Here is a 15,133-nt window from a genome sequence, read left to right as displayed (position 1 = left end):
AGATAGCTACATGAAATATACTCCGTAAATAAATATAAGTTATAAATTAATGTGAGTAACATAAAAGGGAAAGAAATGACGGACGCGACCTCAACGACTGTATCTTTGTACCGCGAGCAACCACTGTGACGAATTTACCGAATTCTCGTGGGGACGTGAAGAAATGGGATCGTCGAGTGTAGGCTCGAATCGAGGGATGACCCCTTATTGTAACTTTTAAGGATAAGTACATTTTGTTGGTAGATGTGTGCGATTGTAATGATTGTCTTATGTCTGAGTATTGTTTACAGATACATTAGGTACCGTACTGAAAATGTTAAAATTCCTATTTAGATGTCTTTCTTTTTGTGAAACTATTAAGTGAACAGAACTACTTTTCCCATATCTGTCCCCATAAATGGTTTAGTGGCAGGATTACGGAGCAAAGTACAGTAAAATGGTAATATAATTGTCGTTCCGAAACTCCTCCAAGTTTCCTTAATAAGGCGCCAATAGACAATGTGACGGAAGTTTCTTTTGTTTCTTCGCCCTCGAGTCAAACTCCAATCGTTATAACACGCGTTTTATTAGAGCAAACTTTTAAAACACACTTCCTGTAAGCGGGAACCAACCACTCTTTATGAATATTTACAATTGTTCACGAAATACTACTTGAAAAGTTTTCCATCGCCCAGAGTCCGAGAGCGCAAACTGGAGATAAATTAAAAATGCAAAAAAAAACGGACGTGATAAAATTTTCTTTTTTTAATATTCCATTATTCGTCGGCAGAATGTCGAATGAGCCCCGAAACGCTCCGGAACTAATTTCGTTTCGGAATTATTGAAAATGTCTGTAATGGTATTTCAGCGGACGTTTAGAAATTGAAAAGTTCTTTGAACGCACTCGTTTAATGAAACACAAAAGGCTCAACGTGTCTCATTTATGGGGAAAATATTGTATGAAACATTAAGACTGATTCTGTTCCATTTGGCACGAAGTTGCCGGATTTAGGGCTCCGACTTTTCTAATGAATAAATGAATAAGAAAAATTAAGGGAAAAATTTATGTACCTTTTCATACTCAGAGGTGCGCTCAATGTTGTAAACTTTTTTTAAACGCTTCCCACTGAATATTGTATGTTTCTTTCTAAAATTACTTTATGAATGTGTTCCTAAAATAGATGTAGGTAGAAACAGGGTAGGCAAACGATCAGACGGGTCACCTGATGGTAAGCGATCAGTGCCACCCATGGACCAACACCAGAAGAGTCACAGGGGCGTTGCTGGCATATATCGTATACCTTATCATGAGCAAAATATGTTATAAAATACCTACATGCTGATGTATATGGAAACAAGTGTAAATTTCTTAACTACATTTTTCCAGTTCCAATTTTTTAATAAAACATTTTAATTTCATAAATTTCGAACAAACAAACAATTCTGTTCACAGACATTAGGTAATATAAATTACTGGATTCGACACGAAATTTTCAGCATTTTAGTTAGTTATTTACTAATAACTGGTACCTAGTTGAAATATTTAGTTACATTGAATTGAATGAATTAGATATATACTAAATGTATTGTATGTAAACTCACCATACCTAATAATAAGCATTTAGAAAATAATACAATACATTATTGAAATGATTTGTGATATTTATACAAATGGTAATTATACACATTTTGTTAGCTTCATGTTTTATGTGGCATTCAATAATTGTGCTTTTTGTCATGTATTGTATCAAATTAATGTTTGTATCAATCATTCTTGTTTTTTGGTTACGTGTTTTTATGATGTATAAAACATTAATTTAAACAACTGCTGATGGTATAAAATTACAAAATTCTATGTAGGTATTGTTCTACAGTCAAATTAGGTTTAAAAGACGTCGCGGCAGGCCCAGATGGAGATGGCGGGATGAACTCGATGGCTATCAAAAGGATTGGTCACAGAAAGCTCTACGAAGAGACGAGTGGAAGGAGGGTAGCGAGGTCTTTGCTCTGCAGTGGGACAACCATGGCTGAATAAAAAAAAAAACTCTGAGACACAAACACATAAACATATTCACAACCACCATTCAACTTATAAAACAATGAAACAAGTTCAGAAGTGGCCATAAGCGATATCCCCACTTACACAGAGCCTACCACTTATACAGTATTGGAATCTTTCCAATTTGTAATTGCTGTACCGGGCCGTAACCACTTGAGTTCAGTTACTGATTGCACTCATTACGCCAGGTAGTCAGGTGACCGATATCTACTTGAAACATACTTTTTGGTACATTTTCTCTACAATACTTGATGGAGATTGGCCCTTTATGTTTTATGTTTCTCCATTTGTACCTAATGTTCGGTTCGGGTGATTTCTTTTGTTTTTTGTTTGGCCTTTGGTAGTGGACGTGGATTGTTTGAGATGCTTTGAGTTATAAGTCATAAGGAAGTTTTATGTAGGCTTAAATTGTGTCAAAATTGATTTATCTCAAATCACAATAATAGGGAATGTCATTCAAGAATCGAACTGAAGCCTTAAAATGGATATAACCTGGGTGTCTTCAAGCCCCGAGATAATAAGTTGCTCATGAGCAGACGTGCTTCATTATAGACCGCATCATCACTTACCACTAGGTGAGATAGCGGCCAAACGTCGACCCATCAATTATAATATAAAAAAACCTTTAAAAATTAAAAACATTCAGCTTAAAATTAAAAGGTCATTGGTTAAAATTAAAAACTTAAACTAGCGGCCAACCTCACAACTTAGCTAGCAAATTAAATTACAAGATATTACAAAACTGCAAACTGAACAAAATATAAAAAAGTAAAAATAATTAAACCTTGCAAGTCAGGTTGGGTTTTGGTCCCAAATTTGTAGTGTCATAAATTAGGTGCAATACTCTTGCGCCTGGCAATGGCTGGCAATAGGCCAACCCGACGAATAATGAACTCAGATGGTAGGTTTATGAGACAAAAGTTACCATACATCAATGTCGGTACAGCAACAATAATCCATCTGCCGCCTGCTCATCATTATTATTTACTTACACTTTATATAATGACGTGCCTTTTAAGTATCGAAGAAATAGGCAGAAGTACTTAAACAATGTAACACCCGTTTAGTTATGTTATGAGTCCTATGTAATAGAGGGTGAGCTAATTCACATCAAAACAGAAATATTAGACTTAGACTTTCTATGTGTGAAAATAAAACGTTGTAACGAAATGGGACAGGAGACAGAATATTTTACTCAACTGGTTACTAAATAGATAGATTTTCCCCGTTCAAGTTTACTTTCCATAGCAATACTGCAAATCTTTTTTCTTTCCCCATCGTTCCAGTATCTACAGTTTCCACAACTAGTTTCCAGTGTCTTACTTTAGTTGTATTTGACTAAAATTGTTATTATAACTTGGTTATAATGACAAGTTACTGTAACCACCAATGACATTAGTAATTATTAGTAGTCTAAAACACTTAACGTAAACATTTAACTTGAACGTAAAACCAAACACAAAGAACCCCCCAATTATTCTTTATTTAAGCCCAATTAATTATGATTCCACCATGAACACATTGCAGAGTCAAATGAAGATATAATCAGACACATTAGGCACAATAATATCTCACACACTCGCACATTAACCACCACCCTCCGCCCAGTATTTCATTTTAAACCGTCCGACAAGAAGGCAAGCCGTGTAATTTTGAAGTGATAAGGAACATCTGACGCACGCACAAACAGGCGAGGGAATCCGATTAAAACAAAACAGAATCGCAATTTATATTATATTGTATTTAACAAATAAATTACATTCACAACATGTTTTATTAATTGCATTGAAATCGCCTCGTCAGCTCTCATTGTTTGCCAGAATAGATCATGATTAGTCGCCGCGTGATGACGCCGACAAACGGACACCCGTTATAAATTATATTTATTGTGTTAGCAATGTTGACAGTTAGATTAATTCCCGTTTCGTTTCTTTCTCCTCGCTATCCATTTGATTCGTGATTAAATAATGAGCTAAGCATATTAAAACGTACTACGACTAGCTAATTTCATTAATTTAACTTAATTAAGTACAAGTGGTCAGGAATTTCGTAAAAGGAAAGATGCTTAATTAAGATTTTCATTTAAAAAATCTAAATATTTTTACGTTTTATGTCTTAAAATATTTTTTTATGGTATAAGCTGGTAAACGAGCAGACGGATCGCCTGATGATAAGCAATCGTCACCACCCATGGACACCTGAAACACCACAAGCGTTACCATGCCAAAATATGATTCTCCCACACTTAAGCATAGCTTTCCCACACTTAATGCTCAAAGCTAATTACAAAGAACCCTGTCTACACTTGGCGAGTCATAGTAAACGATTAGTGCGATGTTTAGGTTGATAGATAATTAATTCTCGTTTTATTCCCGGCGGGTAAAGTACGTAATCCGGCGGCACACGGCATTTTACTTACCCCGCCGCACATTCCTCCGCGGCGCGTACAAACCGGGCTTTACACAGCCACTATTTAATTACGCGTGACGTGACATAGGGAACTCATTAAACAATCTTGAAATCCGCGGGGAAATTAATTACGAAAGAAGTGGCGGAGGTGGCGCCCTCTGTGCTGGGGACTCAGAGGCTTAAGTTTTAACTGCAAGAATTTCTTTTCTGTTTAGAGGTTTTTTGTTTTTGCATTCGCGATTGCAAGTTCTGTTTAAGTTGCGTGCGTAGTTGAGAATTTAATTGCAATTAAAATATTCATTAATAAAACTTTTGATATATACTGTATGGAGAAATCTTCTTATGACTTAATTGTTATCATCTTGGCTGACGATATGCGAAAAATGAGCGAAATAAGCCCAGTAGGTAACCCAAAAAGTGTATTATTCTTTGAGCTAATTTTAATACTCCACAGATACGGCATTATAAGAGCCTTGCTTCATGTCCGTTTCATTCCTAGACAACCTACAACATTACAGCTCTTCTGTGGTCAAGAAACATGGAGCTGTTCACATAGAATTTAATACTTGATTAATTTAATTATTTATTTTGTTTGAAATTTTTAACTCTCTATTTTTGTTGAAATATTTAGCTGTATTATGCTTCTGTGGATGAGTACTATGTACACGTAGTTTCATTTAAGTCGTATGAGTGATGTCCCTACTGTAATATATTTTGAAAGTGTCGCTACATCTATGAATGGATAAATAAAATATCATAATTTATCAGCGGCACGCATTATGAATAGTCCTGAACTTGAATGGTTTTATAAAAGCGCCGGCTGATGTCCGGTCCTTACTCATCGCATATTCAATTTCTTGTGAACCTCTCTCATTTATATACATGAATTTTTTTCTTGGTGTTTCACTCAAAATCTTCATATTTAATTAAAATTCTGAAGGGAAGACTTTATACATTTTCTTCTTATAAAACTAGATTTATCATTTTACATTGTGACGGGCGAGCCATCAATAAACTTGGTACCTACTTTAAGAAAATTGTTGATTTCCAAAGTTGTTTAATCAAAAACAGTCTGTTTCTACAACACTTTAAAGTCTGTAATTATTTATTGTTAGTTCAATGTTACCGTTTCGTAAGATTAACTTTTACCGTGAACAAATTAATTTTATTCTATTACAGTAACAATCAATCCGACGTAGAAATATTTCGGTACTAAAGCTCGGAATGAGATTTTATTCCCAGGTCTAAATGGACATTCGTTTCACGAGAGCAGTTTTTTGGAAGGTCAAGATATAAATAAGGAGGCATTTGTAATAATTTTATTTCCCAGTGTCTGTGAGCTAGATAAATGCCGTCCCTGAAGACTAAAATTCTGGAGTTCAGGACCAAAGATCGATGCGAGGCGATACATATTGCGCGGTGCTCTCATAAAATTTAGATAACCCGTAGTACTCCAAATAAATAAATCCTATTTCGTGGGCTATTTCTGGGAATATTGCCCGCCATAATAGATATCACGTATTCTGATTAAATTTACTTTAAGCCTTCGCTGTTATTATAACTTTATTAAATGTCTTGTTAGTCCAGTGGTCGCAAGTGCGACTGTCGGACAAGGGGTTTAGGGTTCGATCCCGGGTTGGGAAAAATTAATACCGGACTTTTTTTTTGGATTTTCGAAAATTTCTCATTAGTAGCACGGAGTCTAGAATTGTGCTCAGTTTATGGCAATAGGGTCACTATTACATGGGACTTATAACGTGAACAGTGGGTGTATATTGTACAGTGGCATTACGTGCCGTAATATGCAGATGCACCTCAGCCTACCCCTTCAGAGATAAAAGGCGTGACGTTGTTGTTGTTAATGTTTTGTTATTGAAGTAAATTGAAGTTCACGTGGCTGAAAATTAATTGGCCACCGGCCTTTAATGCACTTACGAGAACACGACGTAATTACCCGACCAATAGGGTGTTAAGGTGAAATTAATTGGCTTCACGCTGAAACTTTATTATTTATAATTATCGCGGTTCACTGGAAATTGAACTTTATATATATATTTACTAAAGGAGTTTAAGTGTGGGAGAGCCATGCTTCGACACGAATGGGCCGGCTCGACCGATCCCCAACAACCCTTAAATTCCTAACCCCCAAAAGGTCGGCAACGCACTTGTAACGCCTCTAGTGTCTCAAGTGTCCATAGGTGGCGGCGATTGCTTACTATCAGGTGAACCGCCTGCTCGTTTACCAATTTATTCCATAAAAAAATTAAATTAAAAATTTAAAAAACCCCCGACATAAAAACTTAATTTCCCTTTAAAAAGTAAAAAATAATAAAAGAAACTTAATCTTAAAGTACCTAAGAATGTACTAATAATTCTAAAAAAATACGTCGCGTTGGGGGACCGCTCCTAATTATTTCTTACTTATCTACGATTTGTTCATAAGTATCACATGCTTGGTGTTTATTAAAGTAAATTGATGTTTAAGTACTTAACTATAACGCAGAAAATAGAAATATAGCGGCGCGGGCGGCGGTGTGCAGTCCGTATTCATGCGGTCCCCCAACGTGACGTATTTTTTTTTAGAATTATTAGTACATTCTTAGGTACTTTAAGATTAAGTTTCTTTTATTATTTTTTACTTTTTAAAGGGAAATTAAGTTTTTATGTCGGGGGTTTTTTAAATTTTTAATTTAATTTTTTATTTTATACTTTTTATAGGTAGGTTTGTTAGGCTTGGCAGGTTAGGTTGAGTTAGGCTTAGTATATTACATATACTTACTATAATTTCGATTCTTGTTAAGGTAAAGATTACATCTAAGGTCAAGCTCGTTCACTTTTATTTATTTTTTTGACTTATTAATTACTAGTTTTTGTTTCTATAAGTAGGCTAAAGATTACATTGGTGCAAGATTTTTTGTTTATAATAAAACGTTAAATTGAAAATTTTATGTTTTTGTTATTAAATTTTTATTTTTTTAATTATTTATTTATTTTTTATTTTTGGTAATACGAAAAAATAATATCTTTCAATATCTTCTTTCAGTGCGGTTTAATTTGAGACCCCATCCCAGTATATTTGCAGACCTTCGGCTACTCTCCCCACTTTCATCGCCCATAACTTTAAAACGGCTCAACCGATTTTCATCAAACATGTCTAAGAACACTCGCACATAAGTCCCCTTTCATACGAAAAAAACTAAATTGAAATCACTGCATCCGTTCGGGAGTTACGATGCCACAGACAGACAGACAGACAGACAGACAGACAGACAGACAGACACGTCAAACTTATAACACCCCTCTTTTTGCGTCGGGGGTTAAAAAGGACCTGAATCTTAAAATGAAGTAAACAATGTAGAGAAAAATATTGAAATATTAGCATATTATTATAATAAAATGGCGGCTTTAATACAGATAAGTTGGTAAGCCAGCTATTTTACATTAAGTGACAGATGTTGCTTCACAATCGGGAAAATTATTCGTAAACCATTTTACTAAGAGAACCAAAGAATTCAGTAACAGTCAGTAACGTCACGCCTTTTATCCTCGAAGGGGTAGGCAGAGGTACACATTACGATACGCAATGCCACTGAAAGACGTTCACTCACTTTTCACCATTTGTGTTGTAAGTCCCATGTCATAGGAGGCGAGACTATTGCCATTTATACTGGGCACAATTTCAGGTTTCGTATTACCACTGAGAAATTTTTGAAAAACCGAAAAAAGCCCAATACTACTTTGCCCGACCCGGCGAGTCGCACTTTCGACCACTCGATCAACGAGGCATCCGAGGCAGAGCCGAACCAAAGAATTCTCTAAGAAATATAATATTTTATGTAGCAATGTAACAGAAGATAATAATAAAAGTCTTGGGCGAAAACATTGATGAAATAGTAATATTTCGTAATAATAGGTAGTAGGTAATACCTACGAAATAGTTATATATAGTGTCACAGTAACATTCGATTTGTCACGGCCCTTTGCACAATACCTAAAACCTATAAAAGATATATACGGTAAATAAGGTATAAATAAAAATAGCTCCAACCTTTACAACAGTATATTAATATACAGTATGGAGATCAATCATATGATTTAAAAGAAACTACAAGTATTACTAGTCCACAGAAGCATAATACAACTAAATATTTTAACGAAAAAACAAAATAAATAATTAAATTAATCAAGTATTAAATTCTGTATGAACAGCTCCATGTTCCTTGATCACAGAAGAGCTGTAATGTTGCAGGTTGTCTAAAAATGTTACGGACATGTGGCGCGGCTGTTATAATGCCGTATTTGTAAAGAGTGTTCAAATTAGCTTAAATAGAAAAATGCACTTTTTGGCTTACATACTGGGCCTATTTCGCTCATTTTTCGTATATAGTCAGCCAAGATAATAACAAATATGTAGTTTAAATTAAGTCATAAGAGCTTTCCCCATACGGTATAATATTTTTTTAAATATAATTAACTTATGTAGTCGTGTTTAAAAATAATGTTTTTCTAAGTATTCCCCTCAGTATATAGGTAAATATATTATATTATAATGTTTGCAATACATTAAGGCTTTGAGGTAAATTTAATTTTATCCAAATTATATCTTATATCGGAGCTCGTTCGCGTGAACGTGGATTTTGTGCGATACCCTTAATATGTTGGCTGAATAGATTTAAAGTGAATTCCGAGAATTTTAACTCCAGCAAAATTGATGTATCTTCGATTGTTTGTTGTTGTTTATAATAAAGAGCTCTTGGTAACATAACAATAGAAGAAATATACTCTTTTTTTAAGGCGTGAATATAATCCAACGACTTCCCCCGCCTTACGCGAGGCGAGAACAAGTGTCAGACTCTTACTGACTAAAAACGACCCCGTTACCTACTGCTGCCCTTCGAGCCGAAGTCCCGGCAAACCCGCTAGGTAGTCGGCAGCTCCGGATAAAGAAGTATACACTTAACCATCCTCCTCGGTCGGGTAGATTTATACCTTTGTAGTATACCTATAGCGATTACAAGAGCGACTACCAACCGTGAAATCCTTAATTTTGAAAGCAATTAAACGCGGCCTCAATTCTAACCTACTAATAATAATGAACATAGCAAACGATAAGTGGGTGTGCTCATTCAGGGAGTAGGAGATATCCTATCTAGGTTAAATATCTTGAAAAGATTTTCAAAATTACAAGTAAATTTAGGCTACAAGTGAACTGTTCGGCTCCCCCATTCAATACGCCTACACACATTTCTCAGTAATCCGTCTCAGTTTCCCTTCAAAATACCTAAATATATTGTGGGCCTACACGTTGACATTCTGAGCGATAATTATTTACATTTAATTGATAATGTATATGGTATACGTTTCTAGATTTATGTTGGAAAGTTTAGGTAGGAACTACCATCTTTATATTGGTACTAGAGCTCTTCAACATATGGGGTAACCTATGAAGTTTCTTGCTCGTTCTTCTCCATATGAATCTACACTTGGAACGAGGAAACGAGCTACACTAAAGTAGTGACTGACACACAGAGATTTTAATATTATATTTGCTTTGAGGAAATAAATAAACTATTTGACGTTCCTTTTCGTTTAATGCTAAACGTAACTCTCTCTTTAATAGGACGCTAACTGGAATGGGATTTAATGCTACGTAACATAATCAATCAACTCTTTTGTTTAAGAATTTGAGTAATTTGAGCTTATAAATCTATGCAAAGTATTTGTAAGAACATCTTATCGAATTATAATTTTAATAAATTGTAAATGTTAAAAGAACTTACTTATAACAGTGAAGTTGACTCTCAAGTTCCTTGTAGGAGAGTTCTTGAAGTCGACCCTGCAGCGGTAGACCCCAGCATCAGTAGACACCACGCTGTCCACGAACAGTACTGCTGGGTTCGCAGCTGCTCGGAAGTAGGCGCGGGTACCGAACCCTGATGTTGAAGACCAGAGCTTCGGCTGCGAGGCTAACCGGCCTCGAACGTCGTAGCTGGGGAAAGAAGAAAGTTATTATGCATAATATACAAGAATAATTGCTGCTGGTAAATAATAAATCAAAGTAACACAATGCAATACCGGGCATTTTTCCAGACTCTGTGTCACTACTGAGAAATTTTCGAAAAACCGAAAAGAGCTCAGCAGTACTTCGCCCCGGGAATTGAACCCGAGACCCCTTGCCCGGCAGTATCAGTTGGAACCACTCGGCCAACAAGGCAGTCACGAGCTGGTATATGGCAAAAGGCTCACCACCCATTTCATGGGATTTACAATATAAATTGTGAAACGTGGGTGGACATTGTATTGTGATAATAATCCATGCCATAATGTGCACATCTGCCTACCCCTTCGAAGACAAAAGGTGTGACGATATTATAAACAATACAAGACATAGTAGCAGAATCACTAGTGAGCTAGTAAACGAACACTATTGAGAAAAAGTCTCTGCCCTACCCCACCCTACTAATATTAAAGCAACTCAGAAAGCAACAAAGTTTGATACACAGAATACAGAGTTTGCTATCATAATATTAGTACGTGGTGAATACCTAATCTGCTATAAATACCACACAAAACAATACACATACAAAGTTACTTAGAAATAGTTACGGATACTATAAGATCAGATTACCCATTGTAAACAAAACAAGGGATCTATGAATACGTAGAGCTAATTAATATCCGATAGCTACTGAGTAATGACCCGGGCGGTCTAAGGACTCCTTATCGACGGCTAAAGGTTTGATAGGCGGAAAGTGGTACTTGAAACAGTATCGTCGTTAAAGACCCTGTCCTTGTGAGCATTAGCTCAAGGGTACAACAAGAAATCTATTAACGTTATAGAAAATAAGACGTTTTAGATCTTAAGGACGTTGTTTGATAATATAAGGTGTTTGTTTTACGATGTAGTGGCAAGGATTGAAAGGAAAATGTTACTATGGTTTCGACATATAGAAAGGATGGATGAAAGCAGATTTACAAAAAAAGTATACAGAGCAGATAGGAATGGTACCGTCGGTAGAGGGCGCCCTAGACAGACATATATCGACCAAATAGGCGATATTTTTTTTTGGAACAAGCCTGGCACAGCCTCCCAAACCGCGACAACTGAAAGCCAGAATCTAGAGTAGATACAACCATGAAAACACCGGAACACTGAAATCCGGTACGTCACAGGGACATGAATATCTGTCCTTTACCCGATCGACAGAAAAGACGTTGACTATTGATGAAGCGAAAGAAGAATCTAAGATTCGTTGCGTTGTATCTGCCTATGATGCTTCAGGTTTAAAGTTTTTATTTTTACGAAATCAAAGAGACTAATGGTTTTTGCTAACATAGAATTGTATCGTAGTAATATCTTTTAATTATACTTAAAAAAAGACCCATAACCCACTTCCTATATCTTCATCTCGAAGCTAAGTACTGAACAACGTCCATAGTTATTATTTCAGTTCTAAATAAAGTATATATATATGATATATATCAAAGAGAGACTAAAGAAAAACCTCCATTGTACAATATAAAACTAAACTACAAGCATCCTACATCACTACCAAAACAATACTGTTTCAAATAAGTCCCCCATTCACTGCGAGACAACATTTTACAAATGCATCGTTCTAAAGCTGCAGCCCTAAGAACAAAACAAATACACTTGTAAACCCAAAGTTTATCTGTATAAAACTAGTCGATAAAATGTCTAAGCCTTTTAGCTCCCTAGCTGCAGCCCGAGCCAACGTGCAGCAATCAATCTGCCTGCTCTTAGCATTCAATCGAGGAGAGAGCTGCAGTGCTATTCTGAAAATGGTAAATTCATCTCGATTGTCACCTCGCACGTCACACTTTACAATACCTATACAAATGTCAAAATCCAAGATGTTTCCTGGTGTGTTTATCTTACTTCTGTCATCACCTGGTTGAAAAGTGATTTTTGCACAGACAATGAATCTTTAATGTCAGCCTAGATTTAGAAGTGACTTCGTAAAATAATAAAGCATTGATTTGTGCCTATAGTAGGGTAAGTAAAGTAGGGTTGCCAATAGTTTTAATTATATCATTATTAATCAATTTTAGTCAGTACCTTTATATTTAGTTCTGTAAGTGTTCTTTTCTATATTTCTATTATATTACTAATCGTGCAAAACTGTAATTGGATTTTGTCATTCATCACAGTTTTTAATCATTGGTTTTTAAATATATTATATAAATAAATAAAATGAACTTTCAGAATAGCACTGCTGCAAGCAAACCGGGGTGGCACAGTAAGATCGTATCCACATAAGTCTAGCGAGTTCTAACAAACATGGTCGTGTCTAAAACACTTCCACTTTCTTGTTCCACATCCACATTAAATATGCAATGTTTCTTATTGTGCTTTTTACGTGTTGCGACCTTTTCTTAGCCGTTTGACATTCCATGATATTGCGCCGCTCTCTCGTAACATTGTTTGTTAAAAAATTCAACAACGTTTGACATTTTCAAGATCGTTTGGTTGTCATGAGATTGTTTATATTTGCATGATATTTTTGGGATTATTGTTGACAATGTGTTTAGGATTTTGAGTGAAAATTTACATGAAACTTGGTGTTATTTAGTTGTGTTGTGTATAAATCCTTCTTCTATTTGCGGACGAGAAATGTGGTTTCCACAATAGAGATTTTTGTGTTTATTTTTTTAATAAATTTTTCATGAAAATAGAAGCAAATAAATGTTTGATTGGACATAAACCAATAACAAAACCATATCTGTATGTTATTCACAAGCAAGATATGTGTGACTCGCTCCAGTGCCGAAAATTGGATCAGCCATTGACATTTAAATATTTTATTTATATCCGTTGGAAGGTTATAAAAAGAAACGACCTGTGAAATATCAGCGTGCTGCATATGTGGAATAATACGGAAATGCATCCAACCCGCTCTACCCAGTAACCGAATAACTAAGAGCGTTTTAGCTTATCCCAGTATCTGAAAGCATTGGTTCGGATTGCTTTCTCAGATGTTTTCGCGTTTAGACTTTTTATTGTAAATCAGTATTGAGCAAATTTTAGGTTCACGAACACATGACATGTTTCTTAAATACATATGTGTAAAATGTCATGAACATTATGTTTTTTAAATAATAATATGTTCTTAGGGTCTTTGACTGTAAGATGTTTTATAATCACATCACATAGTAATATGAATATGTAGTATTAGTCTTTAGTATATTATTATATATGTCCCTAGACTTATACGCAAGTGAGCTGTAAAAAAGTGAGCAGTTTGGTTGATATCATCATCACATAAACAGTCTATTAGTGACCACTGCTGACCAAAAGGCCTCTTCACGGAGAAGGTTAGAGCCTTAATCACCATGCTTGTTCAATGCGACAATCACACGTCCTTCTATTTAAAGTGCCCTTAAAACATAATCTTTCAAATTACAACTTCCTAGATTCTACACTGACCCACAATACTCCATGTAATCACGTACCTGTATAGAGGCTCTCCATCAGTTTCCTTGAACCAGAGCACCATGGAGACATGGTCCTCGGCCGCCAGCGGCTGTATGTCGCACGGCAGAGCGGCCTTCTTGCCGAGCACGCCCTGCGCGTGCGCCGTCGGTACTGTAACAAACAAACGTACGGTTTTAATCATCTTATTTTCTTTGCAGGCTTTAGGTGGACTCACTGTTTTATTATCGTCAGTTTCGTGGGACTTAACAGTGAAAATCTTTAAGCTTATGACGATGTTGACCACTATTTTATGTTAAATAGTTTATGTATTTTTTTTTCAAGGGGGTAAAACTTCGTCCAATGTCTTTTTCTGTCTTGTGCGAGGCGAGAGGGAGTTTCACCCCGGTAACCCGCTAAGCAGTCTGCAGTCTATGATGGCATCTAGTTTGAAAAGTATTTTGACTGGATAGTAAATATCCTGGTGTACTTGAAGATTGATGAAAGCCCGTTGGCAGGTAAAGTGTTATGTATAAAAGAAAATTCACAAATACCAACTTAATTACGTAGGCACTAAGAAACAAATTAAGTAAATCATTTTCATTTCACCTTCCTCAAATAAATTGAGTTACACGTGATATTTATTAAAGGTACGAGTAATCTGATTCGAAGCTCAGTTCATTCACCTCAAGACTAATTCGGTAAAGATATCAGATTCACAAAGACAAAATACATTTTAGTCATTTTGATAGTAATATGATAGGAGCAAGCGCTCTTAGTAAAACAATCAATCAAGTACCTAGATGTAATTTTATTTGTTTGTATCAATAGCTGTGGAGAAGTTAGTTCCAAAGTATAATAATATGAAGTAGTTTGATAGTTAGTACTAAAGTTCATCAATCTTATTCTGTTGTTTCATGTCCTTAGGTACTTACTTGTTCTTTTTACATTATCAGATTTCATTTCTTAACATTCTATCCGATTTGTTTTATCTGTAATTGTTTAATTAGTGAAGCTTTTTATGAATTACAATATCATATCAACAGCCTATAAAGCGGCCACTGCTGACCTCTTCTTACACGGCGAAGGTGAGCATTAATCACGACGTTTGCTCAATGCGGGATGGCAAAATATGTATATTAATTATATGTAGACAAAATCGATCACATGTTATATTATTATTTTCTTCTAGTATTATCATTAAAAATACACGTATCTACATTCTGTCTAATTGGTTCAATGAATCAGCCTCG

General features: G+C 35.5%; 1 protein-coding gene across 3 annotated transcripts in view; it reads right to left on the bottom strand.

Annotated features, from left to right (window-relative positions):
• Positions 1 to 15,133, bottom strand: part of LOC118275872 (protein turtle) — a 124,043-nt gene that overhangs the window by 50,292 nt on the left and 58,618 nt on the right. For all 3 annotated transcript variants that reach the window (XR_007705525.1, XM_035593988.2, XM_035593989.2), the window contains exons 2-3: positions 13,922 to 14,054; positions 10,228 to 10,436 (exon numbers count right to left, since the gene is read on the bottom strand). Coding sequence is in view for 2 of the 3 variants with exons in the window: in XM_035593988.2 (XP_035449881.2) it covers positions 10,228 to 10,436; positions 13,922 to 14,054 (342 nt within the window). In the remaining variant the exon portion in view is untranslated. The remainder of the gene's footprint in view (positions 1 to 10,227; positions 10,437 to 13,921; positions 14,055 to 15,133) is intronic.

This window comes from Spodoptera frugiperda, chromosome 8, assembly GCF_023101765.2.
Source record: "Spodoptera frugiperda isolate SF20-4 chromosome 8, AGI-APGP_CSIRO_Sfru_2.0, whole genome shotgun sequence".
Classification (NCBI taxonomy): Eukaryota; Metazoa; Arthropoda; class Insecta; order Lepidoptera; family Noctuidae; genus Spodoptera; species Spodoptera frugiperda.
The sequence above is the reverse complement of the archived record's forward strand: the minus strand, read 5'-3'. Positions and strand labels throughout refer to the sequence as shown.